This window comes from Felis catus, chromosome B3, assembly GCF_018350175.1.
Source record: "Felis catus isolate Fca126 chromosome B3, F.catus_Fca126_mat1.0, whole genome shotgun sequence".
NCBI lineage: Eukaryota > Metazoa > Chordata > Mammalia > Carnivora > Felidae > Felis > Felis catus.
The window spans coordinates 45,748,274-45,768,967 of record NC_058373.1 but is presented as its reverse complement, the minus strand read 5'-3'; the positions used below and the strand labels follow the sequence as shown (position 1 = coordinate 45,768,967).

The 20,694-nt window shown below is 37.1% G+C and overlaps 1 protein-coding gene across 7 annotated transcripts in view; it reads right to left on the bottom strand.

Annotated features, from left to right (window-relative positions):
- Window positions 1-227: 227 nt before the first annotated feature.
- SLTM (SAFB like transcription modulator) overlaps window positions 228-20,694 on the bottom strand; it is a 45,357-nt gene continuing 24,890 nt past the window's right edge. For 3 of the 7 annotated variants that reach the window (XM_023255292.2, XM_023255288.2, XM_023255293.2), the window contains 16 exons: window positions 20,593-20,620; window positions 18,791-19,259; window positions 18,126-18,175; window positions 15,834-15,952; window positions 12,893-13,042; window positions 12,558-12,661; window positions 12,299-12,465; window positions 11,692-11,777; window positions 11,332-11,495; window positions 8,705-8,885; window positions 7,837-7,961; window positions 6,870-7,040; window positions 5,853-6,167; window positions 5,463-5,607; window positions 3,368-3,528; window positions 228-1,287 (listed from right to left, as the gene is read on the bottom strand). In XM_023255292.2, the coding sequence (XP_023111060.1) occupies window positions 1,179-1,287; window positions 3,368-3,528; window positions 5,463-5,607; window positions 5,853-6,167; window positions 6,870-7,040; window positions 7,837-7,961; window positions 8,705-8,885; window positions 11,332-11,495; window positions 11,692-11,777; window positions 12,299-12,465; window positions 12,558-12,661; window positions 12,893-13,042; window positions 15,834-15,952; window positions 18,126-18,175; window positions 18,791-19,259; window positions 20,593-20,620 (2,544 nt within the window). In that variant the 3' untranslated portion in view covers window positions 228-1,178. Of the gene's footprint in view, window positions 1,312-3,367; window positions 3,529-5,462; window positions 5,608-5,852; window positions 6,168-6,869; window positions 7,041-7,836; window positions 7,962-8,704; window positions 8,886-11,331; window positions 11,496-11,691; window positions 11,778-12,298; window positions 12,466-12,557; window positions 12,662-12,892; window positions 13,043-15,833; window positions 15,953-18,125; window positions 18,176-18,790; window positions 19,260-20,592; window positions 20,621-20,694 lie in introns of all 7 variants that reach the window. The other 4 variants (XM_023255294.2, XM_023255295.2, XM_023255289.2 and 1 more) reach the window with 3 other exon arrangements.

The window sequence follows — 20,694 nt, the reverse complement described above, 5'->3', positions numbered from 1 at the left end:
AAAAAAAAAAATCTTAAAAGTCTGTGAGCTTAGACGTTAACTCTCTAACACTGTAACAGAGCACAGTACCCAGCTACCAAGGTGAACAATCGGTCAGATTTATTTCCTAGGAACAAAGACCAAAAGGCTGCCTTTAGAGCTCTAAACCTAGTCAACAATTTTGGATTTAACACCAGAAAGGGCTGGAGGACTAACATCTAAAAAGCTGGAAACAAAGACACATACACTTCCAGGTGTGGATTTTTATTTTCACAGAGACAACAATGCCTTCCCACATACAAGTATTTACAAAACCCAACTGATTCACCAATCTAGAACCTGGGTTTTTTCCAGTTCTCAACATAGTTGGGAACATGGAAACATTAGTACCCACACAACTCCCAGAGGTGGGATTTATCCACCAAATAGTGCAGATTACCTACAAGTGCACTTACCTGCACAACTCAGTCTAAAAACCTCAGTGATACAAACCTCATGGCCAAGGTTTCGTTCATCTATTTGGTTTCATACCATGCAAACCTGAACAAGTGTGCTGCTACACTAACCTGAAAATCGGCTCTCATTTTACAATTAAAAAGGTTCTCAACGCTTTAGCAACTATACAGAATAGGAAGGTTTATTTCAAAAAAGAGTACATTTTTTTAAACCAGGATACACAGATGCACTTAATGTAACAGTACCTTCTGCAAAAATAGGTTACATAATACTCAGAAATGCAAGGAACAATCTTATTCTCTAAAAATTAGACAGCAGACGTTTTAAGCTTCGACAGCCTTCAAAATGGAGGCTGAAAATGCTTGGTGACAAGAAGGAACTCTAGAGCCTGACACCACGGAGCTAATGCTGCAAATTAAACTACTACCACACAGCTGCAAACTACTCTTTATATTCACACAGAGTTCAACAAAATGATTTTGATTCCATCCTTTCAAATGTGTCTCGGTGCTGCAAGAAAAAAAGTTGAATGATACACAAAACTATTAAAAGTTACAACGGAACTATTTAAACATCTTCTCCAAAATTGAGAAAAGCAATCATGTTAAATTTTAAAAAAAGAGAAAAAAAGAAAAGTCTGACAAAACTCTCAAGCAAGTCAGAGGTCCTCTTCGTAAGTAGTCAAGTAAAGTTTACAGGAGATTTCAATAAATTATCTTGAAACCATGGCAGAGAGCTAATTTTCAGAATCGTCGTGGAGGTCCACCCTTAAATGGCTTAAATCCGGAGCCACTTCCTCTTGGCATGGAATTGCCACTGATTTGTACAATTCTATTAATTGGGGATGCATTACTGAAAAAGGTTTAAAAGAAAAAACTGTCAAGAACAAAAGAATAAATTATAGCTAATACCTATAAAGTGCTTATCATTTACCAGGCACTGTTGTTCTTTGTACTTTACCCATATTAAATAACATTCTTTTCAACAGTTCTGTGAGGTAAGTACCATTTACAAACTCCTCTTTATTGATGAGGAAACTGAGATCTGGAGGCTAAGTGACTTGCTCAAGGTCACAGCTAATAAATGGGGGAATGAGGACTTAAACTTGGGCACTCTTGGGGCGCCTGGCTGGCTCAGTTGGTTAAGCGTCCGACTTCAGCTCAGGTCATGATCTCAGTCTGTGAGTTCAAGCCCTGCATCAGGCTCTGTGCTGACAGCTCAGAGCCTGGAGCTTGCTTCAGATTCTGTGTCTCCCTCTCTCTCTGCCCCTTCCCCGCTCATGCTCTCTCTCTGTCTCAAATATAAATAAAAACATTTAAAATAAACAAGCAAACAAACAAACTTGGGCACTCTTGCTTCAAAGTCCCTTCCTCAGAGTAAGCCATTTACTGGTGTGCACATGAATGGAACAGAGCAGCAGCCCTCAGAGTGTGGTCCCCAGATCAGCAGCATCAGCATCAATGAGGAACTTGAACCACTGAGCTACAGGACATTGTCACAGCAATATTTTTGGATTCTGGAGGAAGGTTGATTTTTTATATGTTTAATGCAACATAGTAGGTACTAATGAGAGACGCAAGAAAAAAGGCACACCAAAAAAACCTACAACCAATTTGGGAGATAAAAACCGATGGTAAAACGCTTTAAGTAGAATAAGACCAAAGCTTGTGGCTTTGGAACCAAGTAAATGGTGTATGAAAACATTTCTAACAGTTAAATTTGTAAATAGTATGCGTAACGGAGAAGGAAAAAGACTAATTTGAGAAGCTCAGATAGAAGCTGAAATGAGGAAGAAAGCATAGCTACTATAACTCTTCTTTAAAAACAGAACCACATTTACATATTTATGCTAGGAATGAAGAAATGTAAAGATGAGGCCCAGTCTAGGTGAATGAGATGAACAGTGGCACCAACAAATTAAAAGAAGCTAGAGACGACAAATGGGACGTGAAGATCTGAAACAGGAGAGGAATGAGTTTGCCTGTGACCCTGAATTTAGAGAGAGAGCAAAGTATTTACATAAAGATCGCAATACAGAGCTAAATATAGAGTGGTGTTTAAAGTTCAACCATCTGAAGGAGCCGGCAAAGGAAATAAAAAAGGTGAGGAAAAAAATATGATGCATTAGAAAACATGTGGGTCACACAAAAAAGGAAAAGCAGCAATGAGAAACAGGGCTTAACTGCCAAGGAGCTCGAGAACTCAGAAAATAAAGAGATATAGATTAATCAAGAAAAAAGGCATTGGTAACCTTTAGACCCAAAGACAGAAATGAGTGATGAGGCTGTGCAGGCCCAAATATAATAAACACTCACTCAAGTCTGATGGTAGAAGTGACCAACAGAATAGCAGTAACTGAGATCACCGAGTCAAGCCCCCTCTTCTAAGACAGGGGAATGGGAAAGAAAGAAGGGCAAGGAAGACCGGGAGAGGCCAAAGACTTGCCAGCTGAGGGGCCACGATGGATGTTAGTGCACAGGGAAAATGAAGCTCATCTCTTAGAATATACACAGGCTTTGGGTTAGTTAACTATCCAAAATTTTTGCTAGACCTATTTGAAAAGGAAGGAAGCAGAATATATTTTGTTTCCTCTTCCTTTCCAGAACTTTTAGGAGTGACAGGCACTGAACAAGATCACGACTCCAACATGAAGTTAATGTTCATCATCTACTGGTTTCTAAGACACACACGTACCTGTATCTCGATCCATACGGCAGAATGCCAATGTAAACTAACAAATTACCATTAGCTGCCCTACATAAAATCTCTGGGAGATTTTGAGTTAATATGGAGAAATGTTTGGGCAGGGCAGGGGTAGGGCTGTTTGTTACCAGCTGCAATTTAATCTCTCAGAAATTATTTTGCCCTTTAAGGAAAGGACAAAGGTTTGGATATATGCTGCCAGAAAAGTCTTAACCGAATAACTACTTACCTCGCATGTTGGGTTATCATGCCCGCTCCTGTCCGGCCATCACCCATTCTCCTTGCATCGTGATAGCCAGGCCCTTGAGAAGGTGGACCATGCCACTCTTTCCTTGGTCCACTTGTGTCCCGTCCATGGCGTTCAACCACATGTCGCTCTTCAGGATAGTGCTAAAGAATCACATATTAAAAGAAAGGTCATGATACCCTCAGCCTCATGCCAACTCACTATGTTGGTGTGCTCTTAATGTCGGAAGCAAATCAGTATGATGTCTGAGAAGAAAACTGGTGAATAATACAAGAGGATATGCAAAGGGTTTCCAACTACTTCATATTGAGAAGCTGCTCGGGCTTCAGGGTAGGGTAAGGGGGCAATGATTCAGCACTGTCATTTCTATTTCCATACCTTCTAGCATGCATGTCCTTCATGACTTCGAGTATTTCTAGATATGCATATCATGCATTGATTTATAGGTATGTAAGAAGGCACAGTGAAAGGTCAAAACCTGAAGACAAATCAAGGTGGGGTATATGCTCAACACTCAAACAGCACGGAGACACGCGAATCGCCGTCTTATTTCACACGGTACTCATCAATGCTATGACTCTTACAAGGTCTTACATACATGACGAGAAAAGCAGAGTAGTGAACATAAAGAATCAAAAGCCACAGAACTAAGGATCCAAGAAAAGCAGAGTCAAAAGTGACAATACTTAGTCTACAGAAAATAAAGCTGAAGGTACTCTACATAGGTGTAATACTGGCAGAACAACATACATTATGAAAAACAGAATTGTCAAGGCAGGGACAGGATCTCCTCCTCAGAACATCTTTTCTGAATGGATATCTGAATACAGGGGCTACTCTGTGAGACTGCCTTCCTTAAGTGTTACTCTAAATAGGGCAGAATGTCTGGATTATACACCCCGTCTTGAAAGTTATGTTCAGGGCAAAGAAATCAATGAACTGATCCACTGAACATTTCAACTTACTTAAAACATGAAAGCTTATAATGCACTCCCAAATCCATTTCATAAGTGCTCTGGATGAAATGGAAAGTGTATAGTGGTATAGCTAGAATGTCAAGGGATTAAAAAAATTTCCAGTCAAGTATACCGCTACAAAATCGAATATGTATTCAAATACAAAACAGAGCTTCATACTATAATGCAGGTTGAAGAATGGACACACACACACATTTCAGAATTCTTTTTTGTGTGTAATTTAGGAAGATTTTCTATTTGTGCTACTGTCAACTCATATGCCAGTATTTCATCAATAGAATGCTTTCAGATTCGTTGAAAGGTCATTTGAGTTGTTAAGAGATGAAGATACTTCGCTTTGGCCAGGTTCATTAACTTCCAAAATAATCAAGTCAATAAAGTATCACAAGAATAAAAAGCAATTTAAAAATATGAAATATTTCGCCCACCTACCTTTAGAATTAAAAGAAAAAGACACAAAAATTACATCTCAATTCTACACTATAAACTACTGAATGAACAAGGAGAGGACTGGACAAAAAAAAGGAAAAGTGAAAGGGAAACACAAGTAGAGGCCAAAGATTTTTGCATCTAGTATGAAAGCCTCAATTTCTTAAAGAGAAATAAAACATTCCTTCACTAGGAAGGCTCATCTACAAAATTTAATAATGCTCAAATTTCAGTAGGAATTTTAATAAAAATGGCATCAGACTTTCAGGGCTAGTATCCTACTTCTTTGTAGTGATGTTCAATTACTGACAGTAAAATATGAAAAAGTTTAAGATCTTTGATAGAAACTAGTCTCCCAATCATTCTAATCTAACTAATCCAGGCTTCATCAAAATTTTAAGTCCTTGGGGCACTTGGGTGGCTCAGTAGGTTGAGCGTCCAACTCTTGATTTCAGCTCAGGACATGATCTCACGATTCCGAGAGTTTGAGCCCCACCTTGGGATCTGTGATGACAGTATGGAGCCTGCTTGGGATTGTCTCCTCTCTCTGACCCTCCCACGTGCTCTCTCTCTCAAAAATAGACAATAAACGTTTAAAAAAAAAAAAACTTAAAAAATAAGTCCTCTGAATTTATTACAGAAGAGTGGACAATAAACTCTCAAGCACTTACCTGTGTTCCACTTCCTCGGTCTGTGATAACGCCTCTGTCTCCCTCTCTGTTTCCATAGCTGGAAGCACTGCTGCGATTCCCAGGGGGAGCCCCTCTCACACTGTGTCCTGATACTTCCCTCCCCGATCGTTCCGGCCTTTCAACTCTGTTAAACAAAACCCAAAGATATCTACAATCAAAATTCTTTTACACCTTAAAAAAAAATTTTTAATTTTTTTAGGTTTTATTTATTTAAGTAATCTCTACACCATGTGGGGCTCGAACCCCCGACCCTGAGATGAAGAGTCGCATGCTCTTCCAACTGAGTCAGTCAGATGCCCTAACATCTTTTTTCCCTAAACCCAAATGCGTTATGTACCACCAGCTAGACACTGAAAACTACACAAATACCTTGCTTCCCGTTTGTCAGTGGACATGCCGCCATCACTTTTCCAGGTGGTTGGTCTGGATGGATTGGGCCCTGCTTCTCGAGGATGTCTAGGGTGAGTGATATCAGGCCTGTCATGGATGATTACCGTTCTCCTCTCATCTCGTTCTCCCCGGACTTCTCTCCTGTCCGTTTCTCTAAGTTCATTTCTTGGTGGTGGAGGCTCATTTCTTCTGGAATCACTGAAATTTTTGGGATACCTTTCAAAACCTGGATCTTCTCTTCGTGCAGTAGGACGTGTTTTCTTCCCTTCACTTTGACCAACAAAGCGTTCTCGCCTGTTGATTATCCAAAACAAAGAACACAGGTCCTGAGACGTACTTATTTGGCCCTATTTTTCTTAATTTTATTTGCATAACTTACAAAAATTACACTTCTTTAAAAATTAACTTAAGGCAAAGCCACCAAAAAAGCCACAACTATTATTATAATCAATAACTTATATTCTTTTAAAATGAGCTAAATGTTTGGCATGAAAATTGTTTTTTAGCATCTGGGGGAAATTACATCAAACACTCTAGTGACTACCAACCTGAAGGATGTCATACTGTTCTTAACAGTTGAGGCACATCCAAAGCTAACAGTATTCCCACCTAGTTTTAAACAAAGTTAAAAAGATAAAGCCAATCTACTTGACCTTGTTATAGTGGCCTAGTAAAGCTTTTTTTTTTTTTTAATTTATTTATTCAAGCAATCTCCATACTCTGTGTGGGGCTTGAACTCACGACCCCAAGATCAAGAGTCACATGCTCTACCATAGACTGAGCCAGCCAGGTACCCCAAACTAATTTTGAACATTGAATTCTAGCTACATAAATTAATTATGTGAATTTATTAAATTAATGAAAACAGAAACCAAACACACAATTTGTTCTGAACACTCAGGCCTGACCTGTTGTACTTAAGTTTTAATAGAGAACCAAACATATCATTAGCAAGGCTCATGTACCAAATACAGTAACTTTCAAAAAGGCATCTACCTTTCAAAAGATGATGACTGTACTGTTGAACTCTCAGGAAACCTGCTCCTCTCTCGGTGATCAAAGTCATTAAATCTGTTCTGCTGGCGAGAATAGTCAGATCCATGGCTGAATCGTGCATCTGTATCTAGAGACAACTTTTTATTCTCGCTCCAGTAAGGATCATCTCGCCTTGAAGAGAAATATTTGCTCATTTATATAAATTAGTTTTATAATAAACCAACAACACTTATTTGGAGTCATACATACCACATGCTAGGAACTGTGGACACAGAAGGCTAATAAACTCAAGACACAAAACACTGTTACAAGAACAAGCTAGCAAAGAATTAATTATCAGACTGCATGAAGTCCTATAGTGTTAGAGGAAGTTCACAGGCGAGGAAATAGTTGAAAAATGGTCTGTTTTAAAATTCGTAAATGGAAAAAACAGATACCATTTTATAATAAAATTCTAACAACGTTTTCAGTTATGTTTAACTTTGGAAGTTACACAGGTAAGTCCCAAGCACAATTCATTCATTCCATGTATTTTTCAACACAACCAACTAAATCTCATAGAATTTATGAGATAAAAAATTAAATAACTATATATATTTTGAAAACTATTAAGCAGCATGAACACAGACAACCCAAGTTTGTAACTTCCAAGTTTATCTGCATTAACCTGTAAGAATTTTCAAATGGGTCTGAGTTTGAGAAGCATCACGGAAGCCCAGTATAATCATGTATTTCCAGTCATAATGGAAAAACATGTGCCATTAGGAAGGGAAAGGGAAAGAGAGCAGACTCTTCCTACTTGACAATGCATTGGATCCACTCCAGTCCTGCAATCATTCCCATCCCTACTGATCATGACCTTTTATTCCAGTGACAGCTGCCTGTAGTTTCTAATTCCCTGGTCAGTCTTAGTTTAAAAGGCATAAGGTAACAAATGTAACTGTTAAAGAAGAAAGCAGGCAACTACCTATGATCTACATCACGTGGGCGTTTCAAAGAATTCCTTTTTTCTTGTTCATAACGAAGCTGCTGCTGTTGCCTTCTCAGTTCCTCTCGTTCTCGAGCAATACGTTCAGCTTCCTTACGACGTTCCTTCAGACAACACAGAAGGAAGAACCAACCAATGCAAAATGAAAACATAAGGTAAGTACATGCGCAACCTTGTTTTCATCCTGTCATTAAGAAACCACCATAGGCAAGCACCAGGCAAAACACATACCTGGGACAAATACATAAACAAAACTGACTTCAGAAATCAGAAATCAGTAATCTAGACTATGGCTATTGTTCAGCAACATTTAAAAATAACAGAGATTGGGTGGTGAAAGCTGGCAAGTAATTGGGAAGGTCAGATTCAGTTTCATCATTTGATTGAAACAAAAGCACCTAAAGGGAATTAGAAATAAAGTTCTAAATATGTATGGAAACTAAATGCTTTGATGCAATTCTGCAAAGAGAGGCATTATTTCCTTCCAGCCTTGGGAAATCATTCCCACTCTAATATGTAAGGAAATAAGTTATGATGTGCTGAGACTGGGATAGTGACAGAGCCTGGATTACAACTACTCTGGACTCATAGTCCTATGCTCAGACTATTAGGCTGCCATGATATTGCAGAGCTCGAGTTACTACCAATTGGCCAGAACAAAGTCACTGCTAAATGTATTTTTAACTAGCACCTAACTGATGGTTATCTTTCAGGGGCACTCAATAAATGCTCATCAGCTCAACTCATTCTATAGAAGCTTTACAACAAGTAAAGCAAATTTTAGGGCAAAAATCACAGGGTTTGAAAAAGGTCAGTTATTTAAGATGAAAAGATTTTCTGACTGCACCTGTTCAATACGAATGCGTTCCCTTTCCAAGCGTTCGCGTTCCATTCTCTCTCTCTCTAGTTTTTGCCTTTCAATTTCTAGGCGCTCTCTCTCTCTCTGTAAGCGTTCCCGTTCTTCCCGTTCACGAATTATTCTAATGCGTTCTCGCTCTCGACGCTCTCTTTCTGCAATCTCTCTTCGTCTAACAAAAATCAGTATTTAGAAATACTTAAATTATGCTAGCACTGTGTGAAAGAGAATAGCTTTTGAGTTTGAATTTTTCCTTGTGGTTGGCAAGTTTAAACTTCAACTCAATCTAAGTAGTTTTAATGTAATTGGAAAGAGAACTCAAAATAAAACTTTAAACAGATTCCAATGCTGTCACTTATTTATTAAGATTGTCAACTAAGCAGCTGAATTTTATAGAGTAGTTGCCTCTTAGAGGATTCCTGTTTAAATAAAAATCCCACTATAATAATAGCCCATTAGTTAATCAACATTTTAATAAGGACATATTCTACAAATATGTTTACAAAACTACAACTTCTGTTTTTGACAGGAAATTTTCCAGTAGCTAGTATGTGTTCTATCTCCTTAAACAAAGTAGACCTTATTTTGGTGACTTGGGATCATATCCATCAACATGAATTATAGCAGATGCTATATATAATAAGATGGTTGCCCTTAAGGGCTTTTTTGCTGTTCACTAGCCCGTGATTCTTTGAGTCAGGAGGCAGTTCAAATGTTTGCTGAACTTAATGAAGATAACGTATCGGGACTTTTCACATTTCTGTCATCCCCTCACTCTAAGGCCCTCAGTGTGCTCTATCAGCATGTCTTCCTCTAGCCACCCAGTGGTTCTCAGTGGGTCAGTACTGATCCCATGGAAATCTGAGGGGCATTTTAAATTATCCCAATGACCATCGGGGCCATTAGCAGCAGCACTGAGTGAATGGGGACCAAGGATTCTAGATAGCTTACACTGCATGGAATGGTCAGATAGTTCAGCACAGCAAAAAAATCTGTCCAATATTCATTATACTTTCAAATGTCATAATGGACATTCATGTCATTAAAACAAAACAAAATCACCTTTAAAAAAAACTGGAGCCTAGAACTTCACTCATTGTGAATACATGCTAGGTTGGTTGGTTTGCATGGTTGCATGGTTGCATGGTTGGCATGGTTTTATATACACTAAAATTTCCAGGAATGCAACTCCATGTCAATTAGAAGGAAAATTATACTTTCTTAAGACCTTCACCAAGAGTCGTTCACCATTTCAGAAATCACGTTGTAATGCCAACACCACTCCTGGCATTTGACTTACCAAAACGACACACCAATATCAGTCTGCATTTGTAGCTGTCACATTCTCATTGAATCTAAAGAGGGTTGTAAACATCTGACTACTTCATTAGGTCTTCTAGAGAGTCGTGCCTAAACATTCATATCTGGAATATATGCTTCATTATAATTTACTTTTATTTCTCCTTTGTATTAGAATTAAGGCATTATATTGGTTTTTTGGAAATTATTTGCATAGGCATATAACACATTTGTAGGCCTATTATGCATCAATTACATTTCAGCAGAGTAAAGAGGACGCTGCAACTTTTTTTTAACATAACAGGGGTGCTGGTCTGATAGGCATGAGAATCCCTGCTCTAGCAGCTCCCACGCTCTCCTCCTGATCTGTCATCTAAATAGGAAGCTCAGCATATTAGGACTTCATCAAAAAAAAGCAAATGGATTCTGAGCAATGTGAGGATTACTTCTCTCTAATAAAGTGTGTGGCAATCACAGTACTATTTAAGTCATCACAAGTGTCTGGTAATTCCTGACGCTCCTGTGAACGAATAGATGAAATCCCATGATAAAAGACCTCTCAATGAGACAGGTTAATATTTGGAAATTTATATTATAAAACACTATCACAAGAATATTTTAAGTGGCATCAAAAAATTGACATATGAAAGCAAACTGGCATTCATGGCAAACTGTTGAGATAGATACTGCCACTAAAAATTGAAAATGTTTTGTTTTGTTCTCTGTTTTAAAGAGAATGCTTGCTTTGAGACAGAGCGTGAACACATTAAGGTTCACAAGGCAAAATTCCTTCACTTCCTTTCAATTTCCAGAAATCTGGTTTATAACTAGTGTTAAAGATGTACCTACAGGCAAAGACAGGTATAAAATAGACACTTGAGAACCTATAGATTACGTTGAGGCTATCTTATGTCACCATCATTTTTTCCTTTAAAATGTTTTTCATGGCGGCAGCTTTGGAGTAGAGGAAAGAGCATTGGACTTGGAGTCAGAAGACTTGGGTCTGAGTCCCGACTCTGCCACTCATTAGCCATGTGGCATTTGGAAGAGTCTTTTAGCCTCTCTGGGCCTCCATTTTTTCAATCAGATAATGGGCACACCTAACCGTACAGAACAGCTGAGACAGAGAGAACAGATGGAAAGGTACTTGGTAAATTACAAAATGCTATGCAAACTTGAGAAATCATTAGGTTTTACTGCATTTCTTAAAAGCGGCAAACAGCTTTCTTGGGAATACAATTTCTAGGAATCTGGTTTGTAACTAGTGTTAAAGATGTACCTATAGGTAACGACAGGTATAAAAGAGACACTTTTCCTACCTTCGAAGTTCCATTGCTCGTCGCAATCTTTCAAAGCGAACTAAATGCTCTCTTAGTCTTTGTTCCTTCATCTTTTCAAAAGGCAAGATGTCTTTCCTTCTATAGTCTTTGTCCCTTTTTTTATCTAGGCTAGCTCTCTCCTTTTCCTTGCTTCTTCCATGAATCTATAAGAAAAAAAGTGTAACAGGACCAGAAGTTAAAATAATGTGGAGTTTTGGTTTTCAAGTTCAGCTGGTCATTTAAAAAGCTTTAAAAGAGTAATGACATTCTATTTTTCTTGATTTTCAAGTTATAGAGATACCGAATTATCTTCTTTTGAAAACAGCAGAATAGTACACAGCAGCCCTCTCAGAGACTTACTTTCTCATATCTTCCTCTTCTTGATGGCCTACAATGATCTCCTTTAGTTTGGTCTAGTATTACCATATGTCCTGGACTCTTTGAACCTAAGAGGAAAAAAAAAATTACATAAACAAATGTCTAAACACTATCTCATTAAAAAAGACAGTAACCATCATGTAAAAATGCTGAAATCTTAGATAGCCAGATATTCACAACATAGTGCATGAAATAAATAAACCTACTTATTCTATGAGAACTTAACTGCAAATAGTCTTTAAAAAGAGCTCAACCCACAAACGTAATTACTTTCAGTGATACCAAAAGATCCCAACTCTTATGGAAACCAATTTGACAATCAACTTCATATTAAAAAAGAAAAAAACAAAAACAACAAAAGATCCCAACTCAGTCACACAGCTATCAATGACCATAAAGGGGCTTAGATGGAAGAACACACTTGTTTCCCAAGAGTACAAAAGAAGACTTCCCCTTCTACCACAGTGACACCTAACAACGAAGTTTAAATATTTATCTGGACTGGGATCTCAGGTTTTCCCTTCCACTGTAAAAATGAAATGGTAGAAAGCATTAGAAAGGGATTGAGAAGAAAGATACATAAGCATACTTATTCGCTTCTTTTCTTCACTTTTTTTCATCGACTCTGAAGTTTGGCCACTTGATCCATTATCATTCTTCTCATCTTTACCTTCTATTTTCTTAGTATCCTTGCCTTCTTTTTTTTCACATTTCTCAGATGACCTTTTCTCTTCTTTTTTCACAGAGGCTTGTGTCCTGATCATACCACCCAGGAAAAACACGTAATGAGAACTTTTGCAGCAATTTTCCAAAAAAGTCTAGTGCTTATCAAAAAAATAAATCCTTACTTGCTACTTCTATCACTCATGTTTTTTTTGTCTCCAGAACTTCTTGAACTACTCTTTTCATCATTTTCTTTCTTCAATTCTTTCTTAGAAGGATCACCTTTAACCTGAAAGGTTTAAACAGGAAAAAAAAAAAAATCAGTATGTTTTAAGGTTATGTTTCAGATCACAAAAAAGTATGTTTTGGGGAGCAAATGTGGAAAAAACAGAAGTAAAAACATAAAAATAATACTTAAAAACTACTCCAAATTCTACTCTCTATGGGTGTAAACTCTTTAAATTGAGCACTGCTAGCCCTCGAAGTAACCTCCGTTTTATATACATTTAGGCAAGCTTACTTTTTCAACAGAAATCAGCTGTCCATGCAGCTCAGTGCGATGAAGATGTGCAATACATCTGGATACCTCTGTGCTTGAAGACATAGTTACAATGCCATAGCACTTTGCCCCAGGACTTCGAGCATTTGTAACTACCTTTGCACTCAGAACCTAGAACATAAAATAACACTTGACAAAGTTTTACAACTTTACCACAACATACATTTCTGAATAGATCAAACTTCAGAACTAATACTAATCAAATAAAAGGATATATTCAGGATACAGGAATTTGTGATGATGGATACATTTTGGATATATATTATTATTTTGGTTCATATTCTCGTGATCATTATCTACTTTGCTTATAATACAAGTACTCAGTAAATATCCAGGGGAAAAATCTAAAGCATCAAAAACCGGGCTCCTGGATGGGTCAGTCGGTTAAACGTCCAACTCTTGATTTCGGCTCAGGTCATGATACCACAGTTCGTGGGACTGAGCTCCATGATGGGCTGTGCGCTGATACCACAGAGCCTGATTGGGATTCTCTCTCTCCCTCTCTCTTTCTCTGGTCCTCCCCCACACCCTGTCTGTCTGTCTCTCTCAAAATAAACATTTAAAAAACAGCGTCAAGGGGCACTTGGGTGGCTCAGTCGGTTAAGCATCCGACTTCGGCTCAGGTCATGATGTTGCAGTTCCTGAGTTCCAGCCCCTCCCATCGGGCTCTGTGCCGACAGCTCAGAGCCTGGAGCCTGCTTCGGGTCTCCTTCTCTCTCTACCCCTCCCCCTCCTGCGCTCTGTCCCTCTATGAAAATTAATAAACATTAAAAACAATAATAAAAAATAGTGTCAAAAAGCAATTGTAATCTACTTGTTTTGTGTTAAATTTTTCAACTCTATAGCCAAAATACAGCAGTCACATCAATGCAATAATGACACAATTAATGAAAGCAAAGAAATTAATATTCTCAATTGCATTTGGGCCAAACTTCCCCTATCATAAGCCCACCCTGAATCTCTTAGAGGAATAAAAGAGGTAATTTTCTCGAAAGTTTCTAAATGAGTATTAACAATTTTCTCCAATGAGTTAAGAAATTTCAAAAAATGAATAAAGAACCATCCACATATAAAAAAGCACTCTTAAAAACACACCCTACAAAAACATACTCTAAAAAGATACACTTTGAGCTTTAAAAATATACACCAATATAAAAGTGACAAAGAATTTCAATTCTATCAAAGTCAAGAGAAACAGGGATGGATGAGTAGGAAGAAAAAAAGTGGCAGTACAATCTAGTGTTGAACAAAAAGAGAGACAGACATAATGCCAAAACGAGATAAACAGGGAATTTAGGAGGCTGGGTGGTGTGGATGGCTGGAAACTATCAGCTTTTATCTCAAGTCTGGGAAAGGCAGACTTGCCCCAACAACAACTTGGTTTTAAAGCCCAATGTCTTGTTATAAAAGTACACGGTGTCCTTATATAGTTTTAGTCCTAAGAAATGCCAGCATTAAAAAACTTTTTATATCTCTAACAATAAATTACTGAAAACAAAATAAAAAATAAACCAAGGCTGATCACAGGACTACAGTTCTCAGTGTTGTATATCTGACACCTATAAGAATCCTTAACACTCAGGCAACTCTATATTAGAAGAAGAAGAAAAAAAACTTCTGAAATCAACAGAATAGATTTTTATAACATTCATGAATGGTTATTCACCAATATTGGTCATTAATTTAACAAATATTTCAAAGCCTACCGCATGCACTTAAAGTATAGCAGACGAAGTCCCTGCTATCAAAGAGACTACACTGGAGGGGTGCCTCCAGTCAGTTAAGAGTTCAACTCTTGATTTTGACTCAAGTTATGATCTCACAGTTCCTGGGACACAGGGATCGAGCCCTGTGTCACGCTCTGCGGGGACAGCACGGAGCCTGCTTGGGATTCTCCCTCTCCTTCTCTCTCTGCCCCTCCCCCACTTCTGTGTGCATGCTTTCTCTCTCTCAAAATAAACATTTAAGAAAAAAAGAGCTTACACTGGAGTAGATTACATATGACATATAATGAAAACAAAAATATAAGGCAGAAAGGAGTAAGTGCCCTAAGGGATACAAATCGACTACAATGCAATTCAACAACTATTGAGTATTTAATGCATTTAATTATTGGCTATTCTTCTGTTAGATCTTCCCTTTATATGCCAGTATATATTTTTCTGATGAACCAACCACAGTCGAGCCTCCCCTTCTGCTCTCTTGGCAACTCTTCCATCATAGCACCTATCACAACTTCTGATGAAGGATATTTTCACCAGTTTTACATTTTTTTCCACTACTGTACTGGAATCTGTATGGTGACAGGTGTATCAGTTCCCACCCCCACCAAATTCTATATCCCATTGTCTAATATTTTCCAAATGACTAGATTAGCCTTAGATACTCTAGTTCCTAGAAAAATCATGATGAATGTGATGAATAACTCAGTCCTTGGCTGAAATGGGCTTAAAACATGAGCTTTTAGGGGCGCCTGGGTGGCTCCATCAGTTGAGCGTCCGACTTCAGCTCAGGTCATGATCTCACAGTCTGAATTTGAGCCCCGCATTGGGCTCTGTGCTGACAGCTCAGAGCCTGGAGCCTGCTTCGGATTCTGTGTCTCCCTCTCTCTCTGCTCCTCCCCCACACATGCTCTGTCTCTGTCTCTCAAAAATGAATAAACATTAAAAAAAAAAAAAAAGAAGAAAACTATAATATGAGGAGCTTTTAATACAAAGATCCCCAGGCTCAGAGTGAGATTATAGGACGAACTCTACGTTACCACAGAATTCAATAATTATGCTTAAACCAGTCCTAAGAAAAACAAAAAAAAACTGGAAGGTTTCATATAATATTGTTTTGAATATAATTCCTTTCAAACGGACACACGAGAAAGATAGATAAACAGGTAAAAGCAGCGTACCTTTCCATATTTGCCAAAAAGGTTCTTCAAATCAGCAGCTTTGGTATTAGAAGAAAGTCCACTAACCCAGATATTTTTAGTTGAGCTTCCACTGCTACCACTAGTACTACTTGTACTGCCTAGAACAAATTTAATATCAGACATTTTAGTATCTCCACTGGAATTTTTTTAATAAAATGATTAGATCCATCTTCTTTCAAAATTATAGAATTATCTTTTGACGTAACTAAATCTAATAGCACAACCTCGCTGTATCAAAATCCTATGAATTTGCTATTATTAAAATCAAACACAATAGACGATACAACTAGTGAGGAAACAAATCTGAACATCTGTATAGTTTCTACTGCATGCGTTAAACTGAAGTGGGTAAAAAATCAGTTACAGGTCTTGACTTTGACTGTTAAGTTTAATAATTTATACTCTACCACTGCAATGAATATAGACAACTGGAAAGCAGTCATCTAGAAATGTACAGATTGCTTAATTACCCACACATGTCCTGGGCTTTAGATCCTGAGACATTGGGAGTGCAAAAGGGAACAGTCAAAGGAAGGGATAAACCATATTCAAAAATGTAAATGTTTAACAACAAAGACTAACCAACAGCTCATCTTCATTCTCTGGTAGAGAAAGAATAAAACAGGAATTATATGCAGCTAGATAACTCTGGATTTAATAAAAAACAATCTTCTAAAAAAAAGTTATTAATAAGAATAAAATCAGAAACCTCAAAATTCTTTAGAATAGGTAAATGGTTATACGAGTTATTTCTGTACTACCTCCATACACAAAGTAGGCTGTCATACACCTAAGTACCATTTCTTGGAATACAGGCCTAGTCAGTCACCCCCCCCCCCCCCCAGTGCTTTTCTTCAAATGTGCTGTTACAAAAGGGAGCTTTCATTCATTTGACTTAATTTGCAGAACAATTCTTACCCACTTTAAGGAAAAAAAGTATGTAAGCAATTAAAAGTAACAATTTTTATAACTGCACGTTATTGTAAGTAGAAAGAGTAAAATTTTCAATGCTTTAAAATATTAATGCCACAGGTTTTAGTTGAAAAATTACTGTCCACGTAGACTTATGAAGAGACGACACATTTTAAATATTAATGGCTGCTGCATTTCTACTCTTAAAAACTACATTTATCAAAGGATCGATTTTATGAAATGCTAACTAGAAGACTGCGTATCTTTTTTTATGTTAGCAGTAACATTTGGGCCCAGGTACTTCTCTTAATTACAGAAAAAAAAATTTCAATAATAGAAAAAAGTTAACATTTAAACAAGACCACTAATCTTCTGAATTTAAAGGGTAACATTCAATAAATCTATTAAATTTTGTCCATTAACCAAAACTGTAAAAGGATGTGAGTATTGCAATTAACTGTCAATTTAGTACACAATCACTTGAAAGTCCAACTATTAAAATTACCAACAAAATAACACTAAATGAACCACAAAAATCGGATAACATTCCTTATTTATTCACTGAAGAGGCATTCTAGGACTTTGCAATATCTGATTGGTGTTATTTCCCTTAAAGTGATTTTCCAGAAAACAGGAAATGTTTTTCAAGTAGACAGCGTATGTACAAGAGGAAACTATAGTGCAACAGCCATGAGAGACCCAGACATCCCAGTAACAGAAAGTAACCAAATATTGTATCTTTAAGCTTATAAAAATTTAAAATAAAACGAATTTCCTACATAAAACTCCTATCGACCCAAAATAAGTCAAATCAAGAAGCAAATTATAAAGAATCAAAAATACCCTATACTGGCTATGTTAACAGAAGTGTGCCCTGATTTAAACAATGAAAAAAATAAAACCAAATGTTAGAGACTGATTTTCTTTTAAATATTAGACTCCACAAATATATGCAAATATCATTTATGGCACATTTCCTACTAGACAGAACAGGGAGAAGGTTGGTGCATATGGGTTGCAAATGACTACAACTAAAGATAAAATATTTCTAAAATTATAAGGCAAGAAAATGAAGTAGCTATTGTATTAATATTCAACACAGGTGCTTAGAACACAATGTTAAAAATACAACTTTTAGCATACTCCTACCAGTTTACAAATTAATTAAAGCTTAACACCTCAATAACACCAAGAGTTTGCCAAAATCTATTTAACTCAACAGTCTGCACAAAAGCCATCCAGAAATTTTAGTATGTATATTTTAAATGACTAAATGTCAAAGGAAACCCCAGGCAATTATTATTTTTTAACGAAAATACGCAATTTACCACTGAAATAAATAGGAAAAAAATCCATTACCTTTGTCATCTTTGGATGATGTCTTGCTGTCTTTAGATTCCTTTGAAGAGCTAAAGAAGCAAATCACCAGAAGAAAATTGAAAACAAAAAAAAAACCCAAAAAACCAAAAATCGAACAGCTTGATATTGACTACATTTCAAACTAGTGCTATTCACACAAATTAACAATTCCAAAGGTCTAGATTAGGTTATTTGAACAAATGATTCCCTTAGGATTCTTGCACTGATTTTCCCCAAGATGCCTGAAGATCTAGATTTTCTGACAATTCTATTCAGTGGATATATGGCCATCTTCTCCAGATTTCAGGACTGGGACTTGACTTCATTTTGTGTTCTTAGGACTGATAGTTGTTCATTAACCATCATCACAAGGATTTTTAAAAATAAAACACAAAAAAATTGTCAATTTGAAAAAAAAAACAAAAAACAACAAAAAAAAAACCAAATATATGCTGACAATTCGACAATGCAATCAGTAGGACACACTGCATATTACGAAGATCTTGAAATTTTTTTTAAAGTAACTTATGACGGTCAAAAATATTATAGGCAGGATCATAAGTACTAATTACTGTACATGGTCTTGAAGCCACCCCCTTAATGTAGAGTGATCTTATTGAATGCTGGAATTCAGTATCGTAAAGAACTGACATAGAAAAACAAACCTCTTTGCTTGACCAGAGGCCCCAGTAGACGAGGGCCCTTTCTTCAAAGTATCCTTTTCTTTGTCTCCAGATTCTGCTTTCTTAGAACTTTCTCTGGCTTCCTTCTCGACAGGATCCCCCTTCACGCAGTCTTCCTTCTTACCATCTTTATGGTTCGCATTCATCTCATAATCCTTGCTTTCCTTCTCCGGGCTCTGTGCAATGGCGTCCTGCCCATCTTTTGGCTTACTTGCTTCAGAATCTGTAATTTTCACATTTTTACCTGTTTCTAGGAGGTCATCACCATCAAAATCCAGAGTGATGGCATCTTCAGCCTGGATTGTGACCGAGATGTTGTCATCCTCAGCTTCTTTCACAGTCGCATTAGCTTCCATCTCTTCATGAGCTGTGTGATCAGCCTCAGCTAGGTTCCCTTCTGAAGGAAGAGGTTTAGATACTTCTTGTGTACCATCACCAGAACCTGCTATATCTAAGAGGATTTAACAGGAATAAATATGGCAAAACAAGAAGTTTAAACAATTTCATATTCATAAGCTAGAATAGGACCTAGAAAATATAAAGCCAGTTATTAGCACTGATGGAAGGTTAGGGGAAAAAAAACACAAGGGTATTAACTAACATAAACAATCCTTTACCCAGGATCACTTATTCTTCATGGAAAAAAATGATCTCTACATACAAATACCAAACAACAAAAGTGAGGAAATGGTTCCATCCTGAGGATACCAGCTCTTCATTTGTGGTTAGAAGTTAATGGCATATGGAAGACGTTTTTCCTCCATGAGATAGTGACAAATGTGCAGATTTGTTATTCAATGTTCCAATCATCTTGGGTTTAACCCTTGTGACCTTCAGAATTCCCTTGGTGACGTCTTGAAAGGTCACAGTCTGAGGATATCAATCAGTCTTCAAAGTTTTCAGGGCCCTATCTTTTTCACTCTTCTTACTCAATTCTTGGGTAGTCCAGAATCGTATGGAAAACTGCTACAGAAGGCTCCAAAGATGGCCTGCTCCATAACGTTCAGGAAATTGGTTATTTCCAGTCTTCATCCTGTCCAGTCAGTCCCGCAATTACCGTTTTTGAAGATGTCTTGCATTCCCCCAAAATAGAAAGGCTTCAGGCATGTGAGATTTTCAGTCAGTAGCTTTACTTCGTCATCATTTTTAGGCCTTTAATTCTGCCTTGCTTAGAACCCTGCTCCATGTCCTTTCTAGTCCAAAGTAGGATCCTTTGACTTCCATCCAAGAACTCTTCCATGATAACCTCGTACTGACAAATGTATTACTACTGATGTCCCTGTAATTGTATTGGATGAGACAGTTCTCCTAAACTATGAAAACTGTCAGAAGGCTATACGAAAGTTTCTCTATGTAGCAAACAAAACGTTAGTCTCCTCATCACCCATTTTTAGGACCGTTCATACAATTAATTATCCGTTACACTCCAATAAGCACGTATGAGTTACTGCAGTGCCAGTCTTAAGGACGTTATCAACTTACCGTATGCTAGAAGTTATTGTAAAAAATAAAGTTAAAAAATTGGGTTAAATAAAATATGGCATTGTCCACTACAGTAACTGATATGTACCATTAAGTTAGAACATATCTTAAATGTTAAAAAGAAAATTAAAACCAATTGAAAAATGAAATCAAGATACTAACTTAATTCACTAAATTGATAAATTTGAAAATAAAGTCATTTCAAAAATAAGATTTCAAATAAGGAAGGTTTTTGTTCTCACATAATTTACTATTTTTCTAAATGTCAGCAATTTTTAAACTCTACTTGGCATCAAACATACCTTTCTCATTTTCTTCTTCCTCACCATCCTGAAATTCAAAGAATAATCAAATGTAAAATGAATTCACTTAAAACTAGATTTTAGTAATAGCATAAAATCAGT